Source organism: Marmota marmota, unplaced genomic scaffold, assembly GCF_001458135.2.
Source record: "Marmota marmota marmota unplaced genomic scaffold, marMar, whole genome shotgun sequence".
NCBI classification, from domain to species: Eukaryota; Metazoa; Chordata; class Mammalia; order Rodentia; family Sciuridae; genus Marmota; species Marmota marmota.
This window is the reverse complement of record NW_025999990.1, coordinates 3,104,262-3,117,908: the sequence shown is the minus strand read 5'-3', so window position 1 is coordinate 3,117,908 and position 13,647 is coordinate 3,104,262. Positions and strand designations below refer to the sequence as shown.

Here is a 13,647-nt window from a genome sequence, read left to right as displayed (position 1 = left end):
GCAGAACGAATGAAAACATCGCAGAACCTCTGGTTTACTGCTTCCTTCCTTAATTCAATTGGAAACTCCACGTTTTGTGAAAATTTCCAAGATTTTTCACAGTTAGATGGCTGTCTTCTTAAGACAGTTGACGGGCGGGGCGCGGGGGGGCGGTAGTCTCCTGTACTGAATGCTGCGGTGCAGTTTGGGCCTGAATTTGTCGATGATACCCGGTTGGCATCAGCAGGCCAGGCCGCTTGATTTCCCAGTCCGACCTAAAGACTGGAAAGACCTGGGTCTTCCACGCCCACAGGAGCACCAGAACTGGATCGAGTTTTAGGGAAAAAAATAAGCAAACAAAAGCCCCCCAAACACCAATCAAAATCCTGGCGGAGAGAAAAGCAGCACCTAGTGCTCCAGAGACCCCAGGGGCCGGAGGGCGCAGTCTCCGGAGACCCGCCGGGTTGCCGGGGCGACGCTTCCGGCTGGCGCGCGCAGCCCAGGGAGCAGGGGAGTTGTGAAATGGTCGGCTAGACCTGCCCGGCGTCGTGAATTCACCAGCGGGAGCGCGCTCGCGGCCGCGCGTCCTCAGCTTTCCCGGCTCCGTCGCTGACGCGTCCTAGACGTTGGGGAGCGGGAAGGCAGCGGGATCGGGATGAACAGCGGCGCAGGCTTCGGTTTGGGCTTAGGCTTCGGCCTTACCCCTACGGCGGTAATTCAGGTGACGAATCTATCGTCGGCGGTGACTAGCGAGCAGATGCGGACGCTTTTTTCCTTCCTAGGAGAAATCGAGGAGCTGCGGCTCTACCCCCCGGAGTAAGTGCAGGAGCTCGGCTGGGGGAGGGGCGCGGCGCCATAGAGACCTCGGGAACCTAGGCGTAGGGGAGAGCGCGGGCGCGCGGCGCCGTCACGTGATCGCCTGGGCTTACCTTGGTGCCCATATTTGATTAGGGCACCGGGCCCCGCTGCCCCACGTTGCTGCTGTCCGTGTTAGTCAGGTTTTGAGGCTTAGCCTCCGTATCAAGCCCTTACAAAGGATTTGCAGTAGTTTCCTTTCCCATACCTCCGGAACTTGTGTTATCTGCCTGGTCTTTGAATTCAATGCCCCATCCTTTTTTTCTCTCCCCTATTTAAGATGGCCGCAGGTGGGCCCGGAATAGCCCTCATGGCAAACGCCTGATAACGTTTTTGCATTATGAAAATCGAGGAGCCTGCGCCTGAGCAGCTGCCCAGTTCTTTAGATCTTGGTGCCAGGCTGTTAGTGCAGATTAAGAAGCCTGTGGCTGATGACAAAACGAAATTCTGGTTGTTTTTTTTTTTTTTTTTACCAAAGGCGAACTCAGAAACTTAGCATCTTTTTGGTTTATCTAACTCAGCCCAGCCGTGTTATTAAAGATAGTGTCTTTTCGATCTTTTGGTTATAGATTAAAATTTCCTGCTGGATGGTTACACTGTCCCAGACTTTTCAAAAACGTGTAAATCGGTGGAGGATTATCTCTACTGTATATATACTTTTAAAGTCTGGATTTTGACTCGCATTCACAGGCCGCAGCCACTTCCCAAGTAGTGTATTTGAAGGGTAAATTTCCCTTCTACAATATTATCTAATCGGAAAACTTGAAAGTTGTACGGGGTTTGCGGGCTCCTTATCTTCTTGCATGCATGAACATTTTTTTTTCTCTTTTTAGAGGTAGATCTTATTAAGAACCACAGGTTTTTGTTCGTTATATCAAACTCCTTTGAAGGAAGAGGAAGTAATTGCCCAAGATTTCTTTCCTTTAAAGAATTTGCATTTAATTTGGCTTATTTCATAATGATGCATACGTTTTGTTTTTTGTTTTGAAATGTTTCGTGCATGCAGAAAAGTTGAAATAATACGGTCAAGTCCCATGTTTCTTTCAAGTGTACTTACTAATTTTTTGCTACAATTGATTATTAAAATTTTTCCGTTCTAATACTGCTTTTTCCCCCTTCCTTTTTTGATCTAGTGTATCACCAGAGACCAGCTATGGCACTTAGTTACTAGAACAGGCTGCTCTTCCCTCACCTTTTAAAAAATCCTTTATGACATTAACACTTTGTTATATTTCCGTTCTGTCTTGTGGAACAGGCCATAATCTGATTTTACAGAGGTTGTTTCTTCATTCAAGTAATATATTTTTGACTAGACTAATGTGTCTGTGCACACACATGAATTTTGATTGATTAGCTATGGCAGTATAGCTTTGAATATATGATTTAACTTTTGCAGATGCTTTGAGCCATCTCTTAAGCACTCAGTGTTTCATAATTGAGAAGTGTTTGGAGAAAGGCTGTATCCTGGAAGAATTGGAGTCAGTCATTAAAATAGTCTAAACATGAAACCCTGGGAGTTAACCTTGTGGTATCTCTCATAGGTAGAGAAAATATATCACAGAGCATGGCCAGCCTAATACAATTTATATGATTGAATCCAGGGTTACAGTGGTAATACACTCCAGTTATTATCTGATACTAGTAATGGCATTTAAAAAAAATGAATGTCATTACTTGGAGTTTAAAAGTCAAAGATGTTGCTTTACAATAGAGTTAGTATGTCACAAATTATTGGTAAAATTGTAGCATAAATATAATACACATAAGCCAGGCCTATTGAAAACTCAGGTTTTAAAATTTAGTTCTTTTGGCATAAGCCAGTGATTCAATTTCATTTTAATTTTTTAAATAATGAAATTTTTGTGTTTATATAAACATTATTTTTATTTGTAACTTGTCTTTTTTTTTTTTTTGGTGCTGTCAGGTGGTTAAATATCCCAAGTTCTCAGCCAGCCTGGGCAAATTAGTAAGACTCTGTCTCAAAATAAGTTAATAAACAAATAAAAATAAAAAGTACTGGGGATGTAGTTAGTGGTAGAGTGCCCCAGGTTCAATCCCAGGAACATAAACCACTCACGCCAAGAAAATACATCTAAATCAAATGATTTCTTAGTTTTTCTGTAAGTGCAATATAAGATCCCACATTCTTCTCATTCTTGTTTTGTTATAGTAGAGACACGCTTTATTAACAGGTTTTCTGTTTCATCATGCAGTTATTACCTAGTTTTTATATTAAAGATGTTTTTGCAAATTTGTCCTGGACTGGACAAAAGTACAGCAGTAGTAGTTGTATTGAAGATACAGAATTGTTTTGTACCATCCTAAAAACAGTATTTTTAAAATTTTGTCTTTGGAACCTGAGTAGACATTTGTTTGTTTTGAAATTGGAAATAAATTTGGTTTTGTGTTGTATGTGAAAATGTTTTTTTAACTAAAATTTCATGGGACTGGGGACGTAGCTCAGTGGTAGATTGCTTGTGTATTATGTGTATAGTTGTTGTTTCAGTCCACAGCACCATACATACACATAAAACATATGATTTTAGTTGCTAAAATGAAACCTTGGATTTTAAAATTTAGTTCTTTTGGCATAAGCCAGTGATTCAATTTCATTTAAATGTTTAAATAATGAAATTTTTATAAGTTTATTATAAATATTACTTTTATTTGTAACTTGTCATTTTTTGTGTGCTGTTAGGTGGTTAAATATCCAGTTACTATTTTAATTTTTGCACAGTAAGTGAATCTCATAGCTTATTAAAACTATTTATACACGTAAGGCATTTTTGTTTTTTCAGCAAACTTTTTATTGAGTTGTAATGTGCAGACAGAAAAATGAACAGATTGTGATTGTACAGCTTGATAAAGTGTCACAGAGTAAACATGCCCAGGTAACTAGCATACAATCAGGAGTGTAAGCCCCTAGCAGGTCCCCTGTGCCCTTCTTCAAGTGACTAACCCCCAAAGGGTAATCCTGTCCTGATTTCTGACACTGGAGATTTTACCTGTGTTGTTTTTTTGCTTGCTGGTTTCCTTCACTTCTCTGGTCTTCAAAAGTTCCAAGAATGAAAGGTAAAATCTATCAACTACTTATTTAAGCTTATTTAGTTAAAAAATTAATATTATCAGTATAATTATTTTGTTGAAAATATAGAAAAAGAAACAATACCTGTGATCCTACCATCCATTACAACCCCTCCATTTGCATATATTACCCTCCAGTTTTTTAATATGTGTTTATTATAATGTATTATCAAAGGATTGATACAGTTCTATAAACTTTTTTCACTTCAGCTGTAATAGCATTTTTCATATCCCCATACTTTGTTTATAGTAATTTTTAAAGACTGATATGTGTTTGGAAATTCTATCATGAAATATATTGGTATATTTTAGCTGCATCATTTAGTGGTGTTTTTGATTGTCAGCAGTGATTATTAGTGGTCTTACTGGCAGTGTTAGTAGTTCACAAGAAAGCCTTCTATAAGGAGAAATTGTGCTGTGTAAAGTATCATTGGAGCCCTGTGGAGAAGCCCTATGATAAAATGATGCATCAATTAATATTTCCATACATAAAACTCGATTTTGCCCATGTTTATTATATTCTTTTTTATATTTTATCTAAAGGATGATACTAATGTCCAGGGTACATTGATGTAAAATGTAGGATATATACAATCTTGGTTTTTGAAAATGTGCCATCATCATGTTGAATGAAAGAAGAGAAAACTAATGTTCAAATCAAGCTCTACTAATTTTGGGTATTGCTACTTCCCGTGGAGTCTTATGTTTAGACTAGTTGAATTATGTAACCTGCTTTTATAATTAAAACTGTCAAAATTAAAAATGACAATCCTGTTTAAGTATTTCTAGGGACTGGAGATGTGGCTCAATGGTAGGGTGCTTGTCTAGCACGTTATGAGGCCCTGGGCTTGATTGCCCAGCACAGAAAAAAGAAAAAGTGAATTTATTGGTTTTAGATACATTAGAGAGAAAGATCTAAATACAAGGTTTGGAAACATGCTGATTTGTAAATACATACACATTTGCGTGCTGAGATTTGTCATCTCTGTGGAGGCTTGCCACCATCATATATTAGTATTATATTTAAAATAAAGTGTTACTGCCTGTCTTGAAAATCTTAGGTATTTACATTTTTACAAAACAATGTAAGTTGGGCTTTACTGTATTTCAAAGAGGTAGCTGGAGGTGAAGATTAAGAAAATGCTTAAAGCTGCAACGCAACCATACCTCACTTTCATGCTTAATAATGGTTTTTAGAACAAAATAGACAAAATATTTTTAACCAATTCCTAGGTTTCTCAGATCTTGGTGTCATGTCTTCACATGTAGTAGTTGTGCAAATCAGTCTCAGATTTCCTGTTTCTTTGGATATTTAAAATGAAGTGGGTTTCAACTAGGGATAGTTGGCAGTGTGTTTTTAATTTTCAATGATGGTAATTTGGTTTTCATTCTTTCACAAAAGGTCTTTCAGTTTAGGTAATGAAATTAAAGTGATGGTTTGTCAGGTTTGTGAAGATTTCAGAACTAAAAGAGTATTCCTGTTGCAATTGCTAGGGTATTTTTAGTAGGTCATTGTAATCATAGATTTTATTTTTTGGTTGTAAAGGACAGAAACAGTGTTACCCAACAATCTACCTTAAGAACAGACAAGAGAGTTGATAATGACTATAAAACAGAGAGGCCTCTTGGGAAAAGGGCCTGGGAACCAGAAAGGTAGTTCAACAATCAAGGTGATTGCCTCTTTCTCTGAAGAGGCTTTATTGACAGGTATGTTTCTGTATATCTACTCAGTTTCTTTGCAGATCTATTCTGTATTCCTTCATCATCTGGCTGTCACTTTTCAGCCTAACAGAAAGATCTAAGTGTTTCAAGTTCATTTAGTCAAGCCTGACTACCCAAATTATAGGTTGTTGGTCAGCAAGTGAAATGGGCTTTTGTGATGGTTTTGATCAGTTGTGGCTAGGTAAGCCAATAGGCTCTTCTAAGGGTTTTCAAATAAGGAAATTGTGATGGTGTCTGTGCTGAAGCTGCATTGATAGCACAGACAGGAGGTATTTTAAGATGACTTACCAGAAGACATGACACTTGAGCCAAGTTGGGACATTATAGTTGATGGAACAGCAGGTACAAAGACCCAGATGTTTAGGATGTTTTCTTAGAACCACAGGTATTTCTGTGGCTGGAGTTTTGGATATACTTAGATGATGAAGTGAGAACAGAAGGGTGCCTTTGAGGAAATGTAATCTGTGGAGTGACACAATGCAATTTAGGGTATAGAAGGGTCTGTTTTTGTGGAAAAACAGCAATAAGGGATTGAAATTGGATGCAGTGTGGTTGGTTAGGAACCATTATAGTAATTTAGGTGACAAGTGCTGAATTAAGGCTTGGTAATGAGAATTATGAAAGAATTAATGTGACAATAGTTGGGAGGTAGACTCAGCAGAATTTATTGGATGAGAAGATGAAGATCAAGGGCAATTTGTCAGTCAGGATAGGCAGGGTTTTAGAAACAAACCAAATCTCAGATTATTTCTTATGCTAAATTGGTGGGGTTGAAATTGTACTCATTGGTGGCATTGTGGGATGAAGCTGATGAATCCACCGTCCATCCATCTCTTGAACATAACTAGTCACTGTGTCAGAGAAAAAGAGACAACCAGTGGTTGGCTCTTTTAAAACTTTTACAAGTTAGACAACATTAGTTCTGCTCATGTTTAATTGATCAAAACAAGTTACAGGGCCACACCTTTGTTCAAGGAATAGAGAAATGGAATTTACCACATACTCAGAGGGAGCTTTGGAAATATTTGGTAAATAGCACTAATAACTGTGACTTCCAAATTACAGACTTGGGAAGAAATGTGAAGACATTTTTAATTGAGGTATGAAATACAGACACAGGGCAGGCTTTGTAAGAAAAAGAGAATGGGTAATGTATTTGGATTTAATGACTTAGGGGTGGATGAAAATGTATTGTCAGCCCTTGGATCTGGGTGTCTAGAGCTCAGAAGAAGCTTAAATTAGAGATTTGGTAACATGGTGGGTAAGCATGAAAATATGGACATATTTACCTCTAAGGCAATATATGAAATGCTTTGACTAAGATAGTGGGTAAAGGGGGATTTTTGGTGAGGATTGGTATGAATCCTGGATTTGGATGATCTTAGGCAGAGGAAATAAATTGAGTTGATTAGAAAAGAGGTAGTTTTTTTTTTTTAAACTAAATTAGCCTTAGCAGTATGTTAATGATAAATATAGTTTTAAATGCAAATACATTTTATCTGTTTGGCTTAATAGCATGTATGTAAATTTAACCGTTATTAATGTGGTTATTCTACATTGTTTAAAGATGGATTTGTTGCTTTTTGTGAGGGATTACAGAGAAAGATTTTTGAATTTTAAAATGACTAGTATTTGTGGAATGACTAAATAGTAACTGAAAATGATGGGGTGTTTTTGTGGGGAGATGTATACTGGGGATTGAAACCAGGGCCTTGTGTATGCTGGGTATGTTCTGACTCTGCCACTGAGCTATACCTTTAGATCCCCAGAATTTTAAAATTCTTGATTGGTTGAATGATTAAGATTTCATGAGATTTGGATTTACATGATTAGACTTTAAATCTTGACTTTGCCATTTTCTAGTTCAGAGATGTGGCTAACTTATTAGAACTGTTTAGTAACCCACAGTAAATTACTGTTATTATTCCAGTTATAAATGATGTTTTTCACATGATATCTTTTCTTTTTAGTGTAAAAAGCTTTCAAATGAGTGTGTATTTATATTATAGATTAGGTATATATTTAGGTACTTTTTTCCTGCTACAGACAATTGTAGATTTTGATGAAAAATAATTATGGATATGTTGACAAAATGCCCACAAGGGTAGTAACTTTTAGAATCTAACAAGATAGATTCATATATGGAAAAATTCCTTTTATTTGTGCTGTGTCTGGTTCCTTTTTACTATAGGTCTGCCCTAGATGGAATTGAATCAGTGAATTAGAGTCTACGCTATTTACTATAACAGCAAAATGTGTAAAATTTTGTTTATAATTTTTTTGGGGGGAGGTCTAGAAAATCACATTGCCATCTGTCCTGAAACTAGCTGGTATATACATAAAAACCTTAATTTAATTTCATATTACCTGGTTGTTTCTAAGACTACCATCAAGTTTTAATGACTTTTTCTTTTTGTGTTGAGGATGAACCCAGGGACTTGCACTTGGCAAGTTCTCTATCACTGAGCTATACACCCCAACCATGTTTTTAGTGATGTAAATGCTGGGGAATCACATTTAAAAAGGGTTGGGATGGTTAGAAAATTTGAATTTTTAAGAAGTGGAGCTTTCATAAAGGGATTTTTGCCTATTTAGGATGACACAGTGGTTGAACATTTTTGGATTGCATCAATTGATTTTACATTTCACTGAGATTCAGGACTGATTGAGTTTTAAGTTTTATATATAAGGCTATAGATCTGCCTAGATTGCCTCTTTCTGGTGAGACATACCACCATTTAGTGTTTTAATGATCACTTGCAACAAAAATTTCCCAAGTCTTGATTAGGTAAGAGTACGAAAACATGTAAGAAAGATTTTAAGTGAAAATGACAAAACTAAGCAAATATTTATTAGTCCAATTGTTTTTGTTTTTATCTTGCAGCAACGCTCCTCTTGCTTTTTCCTCCAAAGTATGTTATGTTAAGTTTCGTGACCCATCAAGTGTTGGTGTGGCCCAGCATCTAACTAACACGGTTTTTATTGACAGAGCTCTGATAGTTGTTCCTTGTGCAGAAGGTTAGTATCTCACATTTTTTTCTATTATTTTAATTTCTGTTCTGTTTCTGTAGCCTTTTGGCTTCCTACAAATTAGCAAGCAGACAGTACTCTGATGTGTGTGTGTGTGAGAAAGCAAGAATGAAATTTGGAGAAGAAAAGAATTTTTACCTAATGGTAAATTAAAGCGGTTAATTTATTACACATGTATGTTTAAGATTTTACAACTGCATAAAGTATTTGGCTTCTTGTTTGCTTTAGTTTTCTTCAGGAAATTTACAGATTGTGAAGAGAGCTTTTTATATTTAAAAAATAGAAATGGGTATGGGAAATTTTTTGGACTTTAAATGTACAAAGTAAACATCTACCTGTGTATACAGTACTAATAATATTACAAATAAGAAATGTATACATTTTGCACAATTGAGGTTAAGTGATCTTTATAGGAAAAATATTCTTAATTAGTATCTTCAAGTATTCTTTTAAGATAACTTTATTTTTACTGTGAGATGATTGTTTCATCTTCAGTGTATAGTGTGCTATGCAACTGGAATTTACTTGTTTAAATTGGTTCTTTTTGGAGGGTAATTGAAGAAAAAATCATGGTAAGCAATTTTTCAAAGCATCCGTCAAGGAAATAATAGGAATAGGACTCAAGGGTCTTACATGTATTTGTTAAATTTTTATGACTGCTTTAAAAGCTAATTATTACTAATATTTTTAAGTAACTTACTTTTTTACAGAACCATTCATATATAATAGACTACGTTGAATTTTGGTGTATAATTAACTTGAGCACTATGGCATGTGTACATGGATTTTAGAATTGGGTTATTATAAATTTAAATGCCCTTACAAGTAGATAATTCCTGGTGGATGGTGATAACATATTTTACAACATTAAAGTTTCCAAGACACAATTTAATGGGCTTTCATGTGTAATTTTAACACCTCTTATAGTAACCAGGTTAATATTAAAACAATTTAATGTATATAAGCAGTTTGCTGCATTTTCAGGGTTTTATTCCTATTTCAGAATGTCTGTTCTGGAAAGTCAAAAACATTTTAGTCAAATACAGTGAGTACCAGGCTGGTATTTTTGAAGTTCCAGAATAGGACATTCTGGCTTTTTTTCGGATAAATTTGAAAGGGTCTTCATCATGTTTGGGTGTAAGGGAAATAAAAGTTGATTAAAGTTAATTATCTATTTATATATGTCTTTATCTGGAGTTCTGTAGAAGTACAGTGAGCCCCAAATTGGAAAATGAATTAGGAATGAAGCTGATTAATGGTTTAATACTATATAGTTTATATTGAAATTTCATACCAAGAAACCTCATTAAAAGAAAAATCAAGTAGAAAGTTTACTAAACTGGAATATAATAACTGAAAATTAAACCACCAACAGCACAGGGTCTTTTATTATATCAGATCCCATTGAATTGGATAGAATTTTTTAGCAGTGTTGCTTTGTTGGAACCTGGCTATATTTCCATAGAATGTTTCATGTATCAGATAAGCCCTGACTTGTCGTAAATGGTCAAGGTTATGGGCATGTACATATCCCTTTTACTGTTTGTTTTACTTCATAGAGATGAATAAATGCACAGTTTTTTTTTTATAATTTCTAAGTATTTTTAATATTACCATTTAGAGACAAAGCTTTGCTATTTCACACATGAAAATTTAAGCATACTTTCATAGTAATTTAGTTATGTGTAAGTAAATATTTCGGAACATTAGAAAAACCTTTAGATACCATTTTTCATTAGTTATATTAAATACAACAGAGATGAATTTATGGAACCTGAAGAATTTCATATTGAGCTGCTAAAAGTCTGATCATGCACTGCCAGGAAAGAAATAATGCATTATTGTACTAAAAAAGATAGCACAGTGGGTTTGAAATAAACCCAAGGAAAGCATTACAGTGGAGGAAGTTCTATTAAGAATAGATGTGCTGTGGTGTGGCGAGCAGTCTGCTCTGCACATCACCGAGTGCGTTCTTTCCTTGATGTCCTAGAAATAGTCATGATGTAAATGAGAGGAATCATAGAAAAATTTTTTTTAAAAGTTTTTTAATTTGCTGTTTTTTTAGTTCAGACAGTGACATGAGAAATCCTAATCTGTAAAAGTAATGTTTGATGTGTAACAGGTACATACTTACTAAGCATTAACTATTGTTAATAAAACATGCCATTTCAAAATAAAATATACTTTCATTATACTTGTCTAAATATGATCTCTTTTTGTTGTTGCGTGCATTTCAGATTTCTTTTTATAAATGTTAACACTTACGAAAGATAAGGTCAAACATTAACAAAGGTGTCAGCCTAATCATCAGTCATAACTTTATGTCCACATTTTCTGGTAGATGGATTTTGACTATTAATTTGGTTTTGTATGTTTTCTCTATGTGATATTTGTGCATTATTAGATGACTAGACTGGCCAAGGCAGACCTGTTACACTTGCCTGAGTTAGGCATTGTTTGCCATGCCACTAAACCTGCCGTCAAGTGAAACCTTCATTGGGGAAATGAGATCGGAGTCTGAACCGCAGAAGATGGACGCCCTGTCTCTGTTTTTTATTGTTTTACTTTAATTTCATTTCTTTTTCTTTATTTTGTCCCTTTTTTTTTTTTGTTTTTGTTTTTGTTTTTGTTTTGTTAAATCTCTCTCACTTTAACTTGTGAGCTGGTTTTCCAGTTCTTTGTAAATGGTATTCCATTAAGGTTCATAACGTGTTGTAAATTATATTGGGAGATAATTAACACAGTTCAACCTTAAGACAGAATAAATTTTTCATGCAGTAAATTAAAATATAGTGTTGAGAAGCTAGTGTGAGTCTTAATTGGTGTTTATAGATTGATCAGGTACATTTTATACTTAACATTAAAACACTTATAAGGATCTTAGGAACACTTCCTGATCTTAGTGTAACATTTTTGTAGTTTCCCTCCCCACTCCAAGACTTTATCTCATAAAAATGAATGGATGGCTTTTAATTTTCATCCGTCCCCCTAGAATTCTAGGCATACAAAATCATCAAGGAAAATAAGCAAATTTCTTACAGTGCATTGGTATGGGGAAGGTCTTTCATTTTATGATTGTTCATTATACATTTTATTTCCTTGTCTTATGAAGACTTTGTTGCCTATGTGGGGAAAGGATATTTGAGAAAATATTGATTATTTATTTGTGTGCGTGTTTTTCTGTTTGCTTGAATTTTTTGTTGAAAATTCTTCAGAGGTTACCAGTTTCTAAATAGCTTCCGAGGATAGGACTCAAGTAATATGAGAGATACTATTTTTCTCTCCATTACTAAGGAATATAGTTTGGGGAAAATGCTAAATCTGATTGTTTAAATACTTTTATATACTCTGATATTATTTAGAGGATAAATTTGATAGGATTTTATTTTGGAAATTGAGCAATGGAACTTTTTCTTAAAATACCTTTAATAGAATAAGACAGGTTTAATTGAGCTTAGAGTTCTAGATTACTCTCATGAAAGGCAATGATAATCTGACAGACTACTGGTATTGAAGCCAAAAGAGACTTTCTAATACTAAGTGATCAACTTTTGGCCCATTTAATCCCCTTTTTGTTTGTATAATTTTTCTACACTGTTTTTATGGATAGTTTGGCTTATGACAAGTAATATTAAACTTGGAAATCATCTTTTTTTTTTTTTTTAGGTGTATAAATTTTAGGGTACTGAAGCATAGAGTTTTCACCTCAGGACCCCAGTTTTATTAAGGATATTCAGATTTTATAAACCTTTTTTTAAAAAAGTCTACGTAACAGATAAAGTGAGTGTGATATCAGTGTAAATAGTATAGTATCAATGTGGGTGTACAAAAATACATGTGTTAATAAGTATTTAGTAACTAACACATACAAAAATAGGTTGTTATTTAATGTCTTCAGTAAGACCTACCTTTTGTTTATCTTTATGCATGTTAAACAATCTATTCTGTCAGAATTTACATTGAAATAATAAAAGTAACTTTTTGAAATTAGGCAAAGTAATATAAATTTAGATGCTGCAGAGTTCTTAAAGCTACTACAATGTACCTTTTATTCTGTTCCTGTAGATAAGACATAATTAATATTTAAAGCAAGTTTTAAGTTTCATCTTGAATTCCATCCATGTTTAGAGATATATTCAGATAATAACGTTCAGAGATTGATCTCTATACATGGTTGTTTTAAATAGGATTTTTACCACTGCAACCAGGAAAATTTACTACATAATATTATATTTCAGCTTAGTATGATTTTGTACACTATTTTAAAACATTTTTGACAAGTTCTTAACGGAAATGCTTAGCCAACTACAGTATGACTAGTTCTAAATGTATCTACACTTAGTCAACTTTTACAGAATTTTTTTTTTTTGCTAAGATAAAAATGTGTGAAAGTTGCGATCTTAATAAAAATTATTTGATTAAAATCAGCAGTTACATGGCAAATGATGTACTTTAATTTTTTTTCATTTTTTTTAGGTTGTAGGCATTTTTTTAGTTTTTAAGATTATTTTAGTGTTACTATTGTTATTAACCATTTAAAATGTTTATTAGCAAGACATTTAAGCATTAATCATTTCTCTTCAGATAAGTATATATGTAAATTGGTTCTAAAAGTTACATTTTAAGAAGTTTCCTGAGACTAGGGAAAAAAATTTTTTGTCATTAATTCTCACAAAGTTTTAGTGATTATTATTATTTTTTCCAAGGCATATTCTTTGAAACTGGATTCTTTTTAGGCATCATTGATCGTTGTTGGTGAGAAGCCTTATTAACAGAATGGGTATAGGCTTCCTTTTAAATTGAAGCTGATTACATGAAGTAGGTTTATGTTTTCTTCTGTTTATTTGAACTTGAATCTGTTGGAGGGTTATCACAATTGTTTGCATCACAAGAAGATAGTTTCAGTAACAGAATAGGGGCACTCATTAAGGAACAAATTTCAATTCGCACATATTTGTTTTTTCTTTTTCTTTTTTT

General features: G+C 34.4%; 1 protein-coding gene across 5 annotated transcripts in view; it reads left to right on the top strand.

Annotated features, from left to right (window-relative positions):
* The first annotated feature begins 486 nt into the window (after positions 1 to 486).
* The window catches only part of Srek1 (splicing regulatory glutamic acid and lysine rich protein 1), a 33,773-nt gene continuing 20,612 nt past the window's right edge, over positions 487 to 13,647 (top strand). The window contains exons 1-2 of one of the 5 annotated variants that reach the window (XM_048806092.1): positions 487 to 795; positions 8,525 to 8,658. In XM_048806092.1, coding sequence (XP_048662049.1) covers positions 635 to 795; positions 8,525 to 8,658 — 295 coding nt within the window. In that variant the 5' untranslated portion in view covers positions 487 to 634. The other 4 variants (XM_015482291.2, XM_048806094.1, XM_048806093.1 and 1 more) reach the window with 4 other exon arrangements.